The sequence below is a fragment of the Corvus kubaryi genome, unplaced genomic scaffold (assembly GCF_017639235.1).
Source record: "Corvus kubaryi isolate FWS band 111438036 unplaced genomic scaffold, C.kubaryi_AGA036_p1.0 36445, whole genome shotgun sequence".
Taxonomy (NCBI): Eukaryota; Metazoa; Chordata; class Aves; order Passeriformes; family Corvidae; genus Corvus; species Corvus kubaryi.
Window position 1 is genome coordinate 1 of NW_024580871.1, and position 13,863 is coordinate 13,863.

Consider the following 13,863-nt stretch of genomic DNA (forward strand, 5'->3'; position numbering starts at 1 on the left):
TGCGGCATTCCTGGGAAACAGGGAATGCGGGATTTGGGATGGGCCGGATAACAGGAATGGCACCATCCCAGATAACAGAACCAGGCAGGGCATTCCTGGGAAACATGGAAATGTGGGATTGGGACACGGATCTGGGATGTTCCCAACTGGGAACGGTGCCCGGTGATCCCGGTGATCCCTGGAAAGCTGGAGCTGGGAATTCCTCACCGGGATCAGCCTCAACCCCTCAGGGAAAAGCTGGGAAGCTGCAGTTATCCCAAGGGAGCCGGGAATAATCGGGAATGGGGAAAGGCAGCTCTGCTCTTACCTTAAGGGAAGGGAATTCCTGGAATTCTAACGCATCCCGAGCTTCCGGCAGCAACGAGCCCGGGATCTACAGCGATTCCTCTCGGGATTCCTGCGGGGAAAAGCGGGAAAAACGGAGCTGCAGCAGCCCCGGAGCAGAGCTTTTCTGGAGAAAATCCTGGGATTGCCAGGAAAATCCTGGAATTTTGAACTCCTCGGGATGTTCCGGATCCCTGAGAGACTTTTCTTGGATCGGGATCCTGGCTCCGGATTCTCCGGTGCCACCGGAGATCGGGAACAGCCGGGATTTCCTGGAAAAGCCGCTGATCCCAACCCCGCTCCAGGGGCTTCGGCGTTCCCGGAGTTCTCCCCCAGCGGGAATTCTGCCATCCCGGCTGCTCTGGAGGGTCAGGAATTCCCACATCCCGAGCTGGAATCTGCTCCGAGGGCAGCACAGGAGGATCCCAAACATTCCAGGGCTGTTTCCATCTCTCAGAGCTGCCGGAATTCCAGGCCAGGAGGGATTTTGGGATGGGAATTTTTGGGATGGAAAGCAGAATTTTTGTTTTGTTCCCAGGCGCATCCAGGATTTTTCCAGGGAAAAGGGGAGTGGAAAATCCATCCAAATCCCGGGATTTGCTGTGGGAAAAGCGGATCCAGGTGCTCCTCGTGCCACTGGAATGCCGCTTCCCAAGGAAAACCGGGAAAGGATCCTTGGGAAGCTCGGCAGATCCGGAGCTTTTCCTTTGCCGGGGAACACCTTTGAAACAGCGGATTTTCCTTGGAATGCGCTGCTTCCGGAGGCTCTGGGAATTCTGCCCTTTCCAGGCTGGAAGCGCCGGAATTCCGGCTTTTCCCTCATCCCTGACTGCTCTGGCTCCCAGGCCACGTTCCCAGGAAATCGAGGAGCTTTTCCCACAGCACATTCCAGGGAAATCCCACGGATCTGAAGCCAGCCTGGCAATTCCCAGCTCCCAGGAATTCCGCCTCCGCCCGCGATTTGGGGCCCAAACTCCGGGAATGTTTTTCCCAGGATGGATAAAGGTGGCACTGAGCGGGAGCTGGAATTCCCGCCGGGAAGAATTCCCGGTTTTCCCAGCCGGTGCTCTGGGAAAAAGCTCCCACTTCCCGAAAATCCAGCGGGAACGAGGCCAGAATGTCAGGGAATCGCCTTTCCCAAGGCTCCTTGGGATGCCGTTCTTGGGAACGGGCTCATCCCTAAGGAAAAGCATTCCGGAATTCCAGGATTGTCCCAGGGAAAGCCCAAGGATTTCAGGAGCCTCGCGCCGGGAATTCCCAGGAAATCCTTGGGAGAGCTCGGAGCTGCTCTGGGAGCCGGGAGAACGGAACTCTCCGGGAATTTCTGTTTGCCCAAGAGCGGCTGGAAAAGCGGGATGAGCTCCGTGTTCCAGGATTTCCAACCCAATCCCGGGATTTGGGAGGGGAAAACGCCCCGGGAAGCCCCAAGTGCGGGATTCCCTCCGGAATTCCCACAGAATTCCAACCCCCCTCACACTTCTGTGACATTTTTTGGGATCGCTTTCCCCTGGAATTCCAAAGCATCCCGGAATTCCCTTGGAAGCAGGAGACGGAAAAGCCCCAAAGGCTCCGATTCCTGATGGGAAAACTCCTCCAAGCCGTGGAAATTCCCGCTTTTTTTGGGGCCGCGATTCCCAGATTTCCCATCCCCTCCGCAGATTTGCAGCGATCCCCGGGAAGGAATTCCAAGGGATTTTTTTTGGGATGGGAGCTCCAAGAAATTCCTCATTGCTTTTTTTGGGGGTAATAAAATTCCCGAAATCTCCTGAATTCCAGCATTTTTCCCGCTTTTCCACCCCAGGGAATTCCAATCCTGGAATGTGCTCCTGATCGAAGCCTCCTCCCAGCTCCCAGCAAAACCGGGATTCCTGGAATTCCCCCCTTTTCCAGCCGGGAACATTCGGATCTCGTTTGGATTCTCCCGGATGTTCCTCGGGATTTCTCCCTCTCCGTGCTATTCCAGAGGCTGGGAATTCCCAAAAAACCACATCCAGGCCATGCCTTGGAATGACAGCCCAGCCAGGATGATTCCCACCGGGAATTCCCGGAGCTGCAGCTCCTTCTCCTGGAATTTCCCAGGAAAAGCTCCCAGCTGGAATTGCTGCTCGGATTCCGGAGGCACCTGGAATGGGATGGGAATGCCATGGAATGTTCAAGCCGATATTCCCACTTTTCTCCTGAGCCGGGCTGGGAGAGATTCCCGCTGGGATTTGTGTTCCCTGAGGGCCACGAATCCATGGAAAACAGCCAGAATTCCATGGAAAATGACCACGAATCCATAGCAAACGGAGTACGGCTGCTCCAGCCTTTTCCTGGGATAACGGGGATGTCCCTGCCTATGGAAAGCGGCGCAACGGGCTCAGCTTCCAGCCCAAAGCATTCCACGAATCCATGAATTCCGTATCCCTGAATTCCCCAATTCCATCGCCTTCACTCCCGAATTCCAGAGTCCGTATTCCCGCGCCCCACATTCCCGCATCCCCCAGCCCGTATCCTGCATTCCCGCCTCTTCCAGCCCCTATTCCCGCATTCCCAAATCCCAAATCCCCCATTCCCACCGCTCCTATTCCCTCATTGCAGCCTCTGGCAGCAACCCCGAGGCGGCCCGAGCACGCCCAGCCCCGCCAGCGCCGGCCGATCCCGCTGCCCTCCCGCATTCCCGCTCCCATTCCCGCTCTCATTCCCGCTCCCGCTCCCGTTCCCATCCCGCGGGGGAATCCCGGGAATCCCGGCCCGTTCCTTACCTGTGCCCGGGGCCTGGCGGGCGCCGGAACCTCCGCGCGGGGCAGCGGGGGGAGCACGGAGGGGCAGCGCCGGGCCCCGCCCTCGCGCGTCGCAGCCAATAGGAACGCGCGGCGCGGCGGCGCCGCCGCCACAACGGCGCCGGGCGGGGCGGAGCGGGGCGGGGCGGAGCAGCCACCGCCCCGGGGACACCGGAACCGCTGCCGCCGCTGCCGCCGCTGCCTCGCAGCCACGCGGCGGCCCCGCTGCCGCCTCAGCCCGGCCCCGCTGCCGCCGGAGCGCCCGGGGCCGAGCGGCGGGAGCGGCCCCGCCTCGGCTTCCCGCGAGAGCGGCCTGGCGGCGACCAATCAGAACCGCGCGTTTGGTGAGGGCGGGGCTTCCGGGCGGAGCGCGCCGCTGATTGGCTGCGCCGTGCCCCGCCCACCGAGTGGTCACGTGGCGAGGCCGCGTGAGGCGGGCGCCGCTGGCTTTAATTGCAATAATTCCCGGAGGGGTTAATTAATAATTAATTAGCCATTAATTAATCATTAATGAAGGGAACCGGGAGCGAGGGGGGGAGGGCAACGCGGCTTTCCTGCCGCAGGGCCCTCAGGGAGAACGGGGGTGGCCGCGCCAGGGGAGGCTGAGGGGAATCTTGGGAAAATCGGGAATATTGGGAAAAATTCCCGCCTGGAAAAGCTGCAGCCGTGGAGCAGCTGCCAGGCGGGGCTGGAGTCACAGCGAGGAGGGCTTTACACCCCTGTGGATGCGGCGCTGGGCAGGGCTGGGCGCCGTGAGCTCCAAGGGCTTTTCCAGAGTAAACAATTCCATGATTCCAAGCGGCTGCCAAAGGCTGCGGGAGGAGCAGCAGCGGGGCTGGAGCCGGCAGAGTGCCCCTCGCGGCGGATGGGCGCCGTGAAATGCCGGGAATCCTGCGGCGGGCCGGGATTGGAGCGGATGCCGGCCATGGGAAAGGCTGGGAAAGCAGGAATTGCGAGAGGAATCGTTATCCGGGGCCTCTCCAGCTCCCGATTCCCAGATTTCGTTGATTTACCAGGAAAACCAATGCCAATCCAGCGCGGATCCGGGGCTGGAGGGAGCGGCACCTCTCGGACACCGTTTCCCATCCCAGTTTTTCCCAGGAGCTGGAATTGCTTCCATGAGCAGCATCAGCCCCCACATTCCCATGTTTGCCTCGTTTATTGCTCAGATCCAAAGGGCACATTCCCATGTTTTCCTCGTTTATTCCCAGATCCAAAGGGAACCGGGGAAGGAGGGGAAATGGCGGCTGGAAAGGGAAGAACTCCATGAGTTTTTCATGGATGGGGCCGGGATCGGAGCAGCTCCGGGTTCATCCCGACCCTGATCCCCCCCTGCGGCACATTCCAGCCCTAAATCCAAAGCCCGCTCTTCCAAGGATTCCGAGGGGTCCGGGAAGCGCAGCCCGAGGGATTCCCTGTTCCAGGGGCTGCAGCGCCCTCCTGTGGCACCGACGGATCCCAAAGCGGCCCAAATCCCAAAGCATCCCAAATCCCGGGAAGTTGCCCCAGGACCTCATCCCCTCCCATCCCAGAGCCCTCCAGGACCCATCCCCTCGTCCCAAATCCATGGATTTTGGTGCTGCAGGACCCGTCCCTCCATCCCAAATCCCTGCAGGGTGACACGGGATCCATCCCAGATCCTGGGAAGGTGACACAGGACCCATCCCTCCATCCCCAATCCATGGATTTTGGTGCTGCAGGACCCATCCGTCCATCCCAAATCCCTCTGGCTCTCCCCTTCAATCTCATGGAGGCTCCAGGACACCCATCCCACTCCCAGCCATCCCAATCCCAGCGGCTCCAGGATCCCATCCCTCCATCCCAAAGCTCCGCGGCCCAGCCCCAGCCCTCGGAGCGGATCCAAGCCGGGATGCGGCCGCCGGGCCGGGCGGGAGGAGGCGCCGCAGGTCAGAAGTTTTCCTTGGAGAAGCGGAAGCCGAAGGCGCGGCAGTGCCCGCGGATGAGCCCGGCCAGCCCCGGGGAGCCGCAGAAGAACACCCGGACCTTGCCGCGCTGCTCCGCCGCCACCTTCCCGAACACCTGGAACGCCGGGATGCAGGCCTCGGCACCAGTTCCCTTCCGACCCTGCCCCTTCCCTGATTCCCTGATCCCTTTCCGGGATTCTCTGATCCCTCAGCTGGATCAGAGGCTTGGAATGAGATCATCCTTAAGGTCCCTTCCAGCTCAGCCCATTCCGTGATTCTCTGATCCTATTCCGTGATTCTCCAATCCCTGAGCCGGATCAGAGGCTTGGAATGCGATAATTTTTGAGGTCCCTTCCAACCCAAGTCATTCCATTATCCCTGATCGCTGAGCCACATTCCAGGGTTGGAATGAGATCATCTTTCCGTTCCCTCCCAACCCATTCCCATTCCCTGATTGTCTGATCCAGGCCGGATCAGAGGCTTGGAATGAGATCATCCTTAAGGTCCCTTCCAATCCAGCCGATTCCATGTTTTTCTCATCCCATCCTGTGGCTCCATGATCCCTGAGCCGCATTCCAGGCTTGGAAGGAGGTGATCATTCCATTCCCTCCCAACCCATTCCCTGACTCTCTGATCCCATTCCCTGACTCTCTGATCCCACCCCGTGGCTCCATGATCCCTGAGCCACATTCCAGGCTTGGAAGGAGGTGATCATTCCATTCCCTCCCAACCCATTCCCAGCTTCTCCCATCCCTTCCTGCTTTAGCCCCACCCAGCCCCTCCACACCTCCCGGCATTCCCATTCCCTGGATCCGGGAATCCCGGCGGATGTGGGACGGGATCCCCGCTCCGGCCTCACCTTGGCCCAGTCGGGCCGGCCGGGCTGGGTGCGGGTGCGGAGGCCGGTGATGGAATCCCGGTTTTCCTTGGCTGCCAGCAGATCCAGGGCCACCTGGAGCCCCAGCGCCTTCACGTCCCCCTTGCCCAGCGCCGAGGTCAGGTACAGGTGCAGCTCCAGGAACTTCCCTGGCAATTCCAGGGATCCCAGCTGCCCTCGGGGGTCCGGCCCCGCTCCAGGACCCGCACTGGGGTGGGGGTTTTCCTGGGAATGCCGCCGGCGCCTCGCGCTCACCTCCCGGCTCCAGCTCCGCCTGCTCCGTCTCCAGCTTGGACAGGAGGCTGAGGAACCACTGCAGGTGCTGCTGATCCCGCGTGATCCAGATGAAATCCACCTGGAAGGGCGGGAAGGCCTCGGCTTGAGCAGTCACTGGATCCATCCCAGAGCCACTCCCAGATCCATCCCAGATCCACTCCCGGATCCATCCCCGATCCAGCCCCGGATCCAGCCCCCATTCCCAAACCTCCCGGATTTGAGGGATGCTCCTGGGCTCTCCGCCCCCGGGAGCCTGCAGCCCCCGTCCCAGGGCAAGCCTGGATCCCACATTCCCTCCTGCGCCATTCCCACCTTCCGGAGCGTCATCTCCTCATCCCGCCGTTCCTCGCTCCAGGAGAAGTGGCAGCTGGGGCAGCTCTGCTTCCACCGCCGGTACCTGCCCGGGAGTGCCATGTCCTGCTTTTCCTGCCTTTCCCTGCTTTTCCTGCCTTTCCCTGCTTCTCCTGCCCTTTCCTGCCATTCCTGCCTTTTCCTGCCCTTTCCTGCTTTTCCTCCCCTTCCCTGCCTTTTCCTGCCCTTTCCCTGCCCTTTCCTGCCTTTCCTCCTTCTCCTGCCTTTCCTGCCTTTCCTCCCCTTTCCTGCCCATTCCTCCCCTTTCCTGCCTCTTCCTTCCCGGTTCCTGCCCATGTCCAACCTCCCTCCAGCGCCTTTCCTGCAGCCCAAATTCCCGAGGAAAAGCCTGGCCCCGAGGGAGGCCCCACCTGCGGCCGTGGGAATGAATCCCAAGGAATGGATCCCAAGGACAGAATCCCAAGGAAGAGGCATCGGAGGACAGCTCGACCCGGGTGTACATCCCAAATCCAGTCAGGGGTGTTCGCTGGGATATTCCCAAATTCCAAAGGCTGCCGTGGGACCCACCGGAACATGATGCTCTGCAGGATGGAGGCGAAGGGGGTGATCCCGATGCCGGCTCCGATGAGCACGGCGTGCTCTGACGTGAAGATCCGCCGGCTCGGAGTTCCATAGGGACCGTCCAGGTAGCACTGGGAGAGATCCAAACTCAGGGAGAGATCCCGCAGCTGCCAGTGCTGGAAGAGCTCCCAGGCAGAGGAGAAGGGCACAGAGGGGATCGCGGGATTTGGGATCTTTATGGATGGGTGGGAGGATCAGGAATCTTCCAGCAGGGAAGGGTTTGGATCAGCCCCAGGTGGGATCATCCATGCACAGGGATAAAGGGATAGAGTGGCTGGGAATGTGGATGGAAACGTGGATGGGATGTGGGAACATGGATGGGATGTTCAGGAACATGGATGGGAACATGGATGGGGTGTGGGAACATGGATGGGAACATGGATGGGAACATGGATGGGAACATGGATGGGATGTGGGAACATGGATGGAATCATGGATGGGGCAGATGGGAACACGGATTGGGTGTGGGAACATGGATGGGAACATGGATGGGATCATGGATGGGGTGTGGGATCATGGATGGGATGTTCAGGAACATGGATGGGATCATGGATGGGATGTGGGAACATGGATGGCATGTGGGAACATGGATTGGGTGTGGGAACATGGATGGGAACATGGGTGGGATGTGGGAACATGGATGGGGTGGTCGGGCACATGGATGGGGTGCCCCAGAATGCTGATCCCAGCCCATGTCCCGGGATCCAGGAAAGGCCGGAATCTCCTCACCTTGACGCTGCAGCTCTGCCCCGGCCCGGAGCCCTGCGAGGAGAGGAGAGCAGTGACCGTGCCCCCTTCCCAAGCACTCCCAAAATTCCTGGGATTTGGGGGTTTTATTCCCTGGATTTATTCCCACCGGGCTGCACACACAATTCCAGCTCTCCATGCCATGACAATATCCAAGGAATTTCCTCCCCAAGAGCTTTTGAAGGAGCTTTATCCCATTTGGGATCATCCCTCCGGGGATCCTCTGGCTGTGACCCCTCCCCGTCCCCTGGGATCGGGGGCAGGGCTCACCCCCTGCTCCGGGTCCATTCCCGGGAATGCCGCTCCGGGGGCTCGGAATGCCGTCAGCTCCACGGCTCCGTCCCTGCCGGTGGCCACGGATCCTCCCTGCGAGCCTTCCTGGGGATCAAAGGCCGGGAATCACCGCTGGGATGTTCCCAGGGATCTGCTGGGCCTCCAGCAGGGCCACACAGAATCCCATTCCATGGGGCACGAATTCCCATTCCTTGGGACATGAATTCCCATTCCATGGGGCACAAGATCCCATTCCATGGGGCACAAGATCCCATTCCTTGGGACATGAATTCCCATTCCACAGGACACAACATCCCATTCCATGGGGCACAAATTCCCATTCCATGGGACACAAAATCCCTCAAGGCTGGACAGGCAGGGAATGTTCATCCCGAGGGATTCCCCGGAGGCCACCCCGGCTGCGCACTGGGATGATCCCATGGGATCCACTCAGCATCCAGCTGGACAAGTCCCTCTGCTCTGATCCCAATCCCGCTGACCTGTTCCCAGTGCCGGCTCCTCCGCTCCCTCCAGCTCTTCCCGGGTGGATTCGGCTCCGGGCCGTGCAATTCCAGCTGCTGGAAGTACTCGTAGAGCTTGTTGGTCCATTGGCCCAGGGCCCGGATGTGCAGCCAGAGGGTTTCTGTGGGATAAAACCCAAAATCCTGGAATTGTTTGGATCGGGAACAACTTCAAACCCACCTCATCCCATGGAACCACCTCGGATCGCTCCAAGCCCCATCCCAGCTGCAAAAACATCACCGTGGGGATGCAAGACAGATGCCAGGGAATGCAGAGCATTCCAAGGATGGAAAATAGGGAAGGATGGCCCGACCCGGCTGCTCCGGAGCGCTGCTGATGGAGAAGGGATGCCACTCATAGGCGGCGATGGCCGGGATGTTCAGGAAGACGTAATCCCCCGGCTGGAAGTGGAAGGATTTCGGCCTCTGGATCACCAGGTGGGTCACCTGCAGGAAAATGGGAGCAGGAAAACTGGGAATAGCCAAAGGATACCTTCCACTGCTCTCCAGCCCGGGAATTGCAGCGGAAATTCCGCGTTCCGGCTCCGGATTTAACACTCAGGGATGGGAGCTGAAGGTGGGGTTGTTCCGCATTCCCTGCCCAGTTGGGATTCCACAGAATCCCAGTTCAGACTGGGCTCAAACTGCGGAATTTTGGGAAAAAATTCAGAGTTCCAGGAGGTTTTGTTCTGCTCTGGTTGTTCCGTGAGTTTTCACTTGGAAAAAGTAGGAAAAAAGGCTTGGAAATAAAGGAATTCCTTTCACTTCCCACTGCAATCCCTGTCTTTTCCATGGTCATTTGTTCCTTCATTCCCAGCGTCCCAGGAGAGGTGGGATGGGCTCAGGGATGGTGGGATTTGGGATGGGTGAGATGTGGGATGGGTGGATGGATGGGATTTGGGATGAGTGGGTGGATGGGATTTGGGATGAGTGGATGGGTGGATGGGTGGATGGATGGATGGATGGATGGATGGATGGATGGGATATAGGATTTGGGATGGGTGGGATTTGGGACGGATTGGATGGTGGGATTTGGGATGGATGGATGGAGGGATGGATGGATGGATGGATGGATGGATGGATGGATGGATGGGATTTGGGATCTTTGGGATGTGGGATTTGGGATCTTTGGGATGTGGGATGGCTTGGATGGATGGGATGTGTGATCTTTGGGATGTGGGATTTGGGGTGTTTGGGATTTGGGATGGATTCCCACCTTGGAGGGGAGCAGGTTGGCCTCCAGGATGTGCAGATCCCCTGCCCGGCGCCACGCCCAGCCCAGCACCTTCTCCAGGAAAAACAGGGAGCCGGGAATCAGGAACCACTTCCAGAAGTGGGGCCCGTGCAGGAGCAGCAGGAGCCACACGGAGATGTAGGACAGGTGGCTCCAGTAGAACACCTGAGGGATGGGAATGGGAACGGGAATGGGAATGGGAAGTGCTGGAGCCAAAGGGTGCTTCCCAGTGGGACTGTCTGGGTGTCCCCGTGGGAAAAGGCAGCCCAAGGGAATCCTGGAATCTCTGGGATTTGGCTTGGAAAGCACCTCAAACCCATCACCTTCCCGCTATCCCAGGCTGCTCCAAGCCAGCCCTGGACATTCCAGGGATCCAGGGGCAGCCACAGCTTCTCTGGGAATGCCAGCCCAGCCCGGAATCCCTTCCCGATATCCCTCTGGCAGTGGGATATTCCCATTCCGCCCATTCCCTGCGTCCCGTCGGAAGCAAATCCCAGGAATCCCACACGGACACTGCGGAGGATCCAAGGGGGTCCCGGGGGCACCCAGCTCCCCCTCCCCATGGGGCAGCCCCAGGATGGGCACCCACGGACCGCCCCCGGCGCCCCCTTTCCCGGCACGGCACCGCCGCGGTTCCAAGCGGGAATTCCCACGGGAATCACCTCGAAGTGGCCGCCGCGCCGCACGCAGGGCCGGGAGCAGACGAGCATGGCCAGGAGCAGCGCCAGCAGCGCCAGCCCGCTCTGCGGGGCCGTGCCCGCCACGCCGCCGGAGCCCGGCCGGGGCCGCAGCACGAACTCGCCCAGGGCCACCTGCCCGGGCCCCTGGGCCAGGCCTGGGGACAGCGGGCACAGCTCAGCGCCGCAGAGCCCCTTTCCGGGCCCCCCTCCCGCTGCCCACCCGGGAATGCCCACCCGGGAATGCCCACCCGGGACACCGCCCCTTTCCCTGGGACACCAGCCCCTTTCCCGGGGATACCGGTCCCTTTCCCTGGAACACCAGCCCCTTTCCCTGGGACACCAGCCCCTTCCCCGGGACACCAGCCCCTTTCCCGGGGACACCAGCCCCTTTCCGGGGCCACCAGCCCCCTTCCCTGGTACACCAGCCGCCTTCCCTGGTACACCAGCCCCTTTCCCGGGCCACCAGCCCCTTTCCCCGGGCCACCAGCCCCTTTCCCTGGAACACCAGCCCCTTTCCCTGGGACACCAGCCCCTTTCCCGGGGACACCAGCCCCTTTCCCGGGGCCACCAGCCCCCTTCCCTGGAACACCAGCCCCTTTCCGGGGCCACCAGCCCCTTTCCCCGGGCCACCAGCCCCTTTCCGGGGCCACCAGCCCCTTTCCCGGGCCACCACTGGGCGGCACTGACCGCTGTGTGCCAGGTGCGCTGCCGAGTGCGCGGCCGCCAGCGCCAGCACCAGGTACGCCACGAGCTCGTGGCCCCGCACGTGCAGCTCCAGCGGGAGCAGCTCCGCCAGCGGCGTGGAGCGGAGCCGCGTCAGGGAGCGCCGCAGCATCAGCGCCTGCCGGGAACAGCGCGGGGACAGCGGGGAACAGCGGGGGAACAGCGGGGGAACAGCGGGGGAACAGCGGGGAATAGCGGGGCAGGGCAGGGGACAGCGGGGAACAGCGGGGGAACAGCGGGGAATAGCGGGGCAGGGCAGGGGACAGCGGGGGAACAGCGGGGGAACAGCGGGGACAGCGGGGGAACAGCGGGGCAGGGCAGGGGACAGCGGGGGAACAGGGTCAGCGACACGGACAGGAGGTGAGGGCAGGGGCCAGAGCAAGCAGAGGTACCGGGGAACGACGGAAAACGTTGGGGGACAATGGGAGATGTCGGGGACAATGGGAAACTTTAGGAGCAGCGTCCCTCCTGGGTGTCCCGCGACCCTTCCCGGCTCCCTCCCCCGGTGTCCCCCCGTGTCCCCCCGGTGTCCCCCCGTGTCCCCCGCCCCGGGCACTCACGGCGAGCAGGGCGCAGTTGAAGTTGAGGCCGTGGCCGCAGCCCCGGGCCAGCGCCAGGGCGGGGCCGCGCTCGCGGTGTCGCAGGGCCCCCAGGGCCACCAGCAGCGCGGTGACAGCGGCCCAGGCGCCCAGGCAGCACAGCCGGGCCCCCCGCAATTCCCGGGAAAAGCAGCACAGCCGCTCCCTCCAGAAGTCCCGGGAAAAGCAGCGCGGCCACAGGCGGCGCTCGGTGGGAGCGGGGGGCCTCAGCCAGCTCGCGGCGCTGGGAAATGGGAATGGGGGGCGGGATGGGAAAGGGCAGCCAGCCCCATCCCTGCATCCATCCCAAATCCCAAACCCTGCCCCATCCCTGCATCCATCCCTGCCCCATCCCAAATCCCAAACCCTGCCCCATCCCTGCATCCATCCCAAATCCCAAACCCTGCCCCATCCCAACCCACCCCCGATCCGATCCCAAGGTTCTCCAGGTGTTCCCAAGCCCAGTGTGGGCTCCCCATGGAATCCTCGCCCATAAATCCCCGAGTTCCCCCTCACCTGATGCTCAGGTTCTCCAGGATTTCCGGGAACGCTTCCAGCTGCTCCCGGAGCTCCGGGAAGGTGATGGAGCCGCTGTGATCCCGGTCGGCCGCCTGGAGCAGGGCCTGGCTCATCGCTCCCAGCCGCTCCTCGGGAAGGGCCATGGAGCTCTCCCGGAGGCACTCCCGGAGCACCACCCGCAGCTCCTCCGCGTCAATGGAGCCGCTCCCTGGGAAATCGGGAGCATCCCAATATTCCACGGCCCTACGGAGTCAGCTCCATCATAATTTTCCAGTCCTAATTCAGGAATTTTCCTCACGGGTCAGGGTGGGTCAGGATCCGCTCCCAGGAACAAGGGACGGGATAACGGGAATTGGCACCCAGGGAAGGCTCAGGTTGGATATTTGGGAATGTTCCTTCATGGAAAGGGTGCCATTGGAACAGGCAGGAGGATCCCAATATTCCATGGAGTCTCCATCCTGCACCTCTAATCCAGGAATTTTCCTCACAGGGAGGAATATCCTGGGTGGGTCAGGAGCCGCTCCCAGGAATGAGTGATTGGATAACAGGAATTGGCACCAAGGGGAGGCTCAGGCTGGATATTTGGGAATGTTCCTTCATGGAAAGGGTGCCATTGGAAGGGGCGCAGTCCCCATCCCAGATGTGGCACTTGGGGACAGGCCCAGCGGCCCCGGCAGTGCTGGGAATGCCTGGATTTGATCTCTGAGGGCTTTTCCAACCCAAACGATCCCACAATTCCAGGAAACTGGGATGGGGAGTTGGGATTGGAGCAGAGCCCGCTCCTTTTCCTGGGAAAAGCGCTTCCAGGGAAATCCTGGAGCGTGACCGATGGAGTCCTGGGCTTCCACATGGAATTTTGCCACTCCCACCAGGGAGCGAGGGCAGCGGCCTCATCCTGGCCAAAGCAGGATGCTCAGAGCGCAGCAAATCCCAAATTTATCCCAGAAAACCCAACCGGATCCGCTTTCCCTCCTCTCACCGTCCACGTCGTACACGCGGAAGAGGAAGCGGAGCTTTTCCATGGAATTCCCGTGGAGCAGCAGGCGCAGGGATCCCAGCAGCTCCTCCAGGCTCAGGGAGCCGCTCCCGTCGGAGTCGAAGAGCGCAAAAAACCTCTCGGCAAAGAAGGACTGCGGGAACGGGAACGTTCCCCACGGAGCGGGGAGTCAGGGAACGGCGGGAATCGCGCTGGGAAGGATCGGAAAGCTCAGCCCATTCCCACGGGACACCTCCCGCTATCCCAGGAGGATCCAGCCTGGCCTGGGACATTCCAGGGATCCAGGGGCAGCTGCAGCTCCCCTGGGAATTCCAGCCTCCCAGCCGGGAATTCCTTCCCAATATCCCACCCCAATCTCCCCTTTCCCAGTGGGAAGCCATTCCCTGTGTCCTGGCCCTCCATCCCTTGTCCCCAGTCCCTCTCCAGCTCTCCTGGAGCCCCTTTAGGCCCTGGAAGGGGCTCTGAGCTCTCCCTGGATCCTTCCCTTCTCCAGG

General features: G+C 61.4%; 1 protein-coding gene across 1 annotated transcript; it reads right to left on the reverse strand.

Annotated features, from left to right (window-relative positions):
- Window positions 1-4,905: 4,905 nt before the first annotated feature.
- NOX5 (NADPH oxidase 5) lies at window positions 4,906-13,538 on the reverse strand (the record flags this gene model as incomplete). The annotated part of the gene is made up of 15 exons (XM_042019899.1): window positions 4,906-5,126; window positions 5,871-6,037; window positions 6,144-6,243; window positions 6,477-6,561; window positions 7,044-7,168; window positions 7,827-7,859; window positions 8,115-8,222; window positions 8,513-8,760; window positions 8,953-9,085; window positions 9,855-10,037; window positions 10,535-10,707; window positions 11,240-11,393; window positions 11,668-12,097; window positions 12,370-12,580; window positions 13,352-13,538. Coding segments are annotated over 15 exons (2,469 nt in total), but the record flags the coding sequence as incomplete, so codon positions are not given.
- Between the last annotated feature and the right edge of the window lie 325 nt (window positions 13,539-13,863).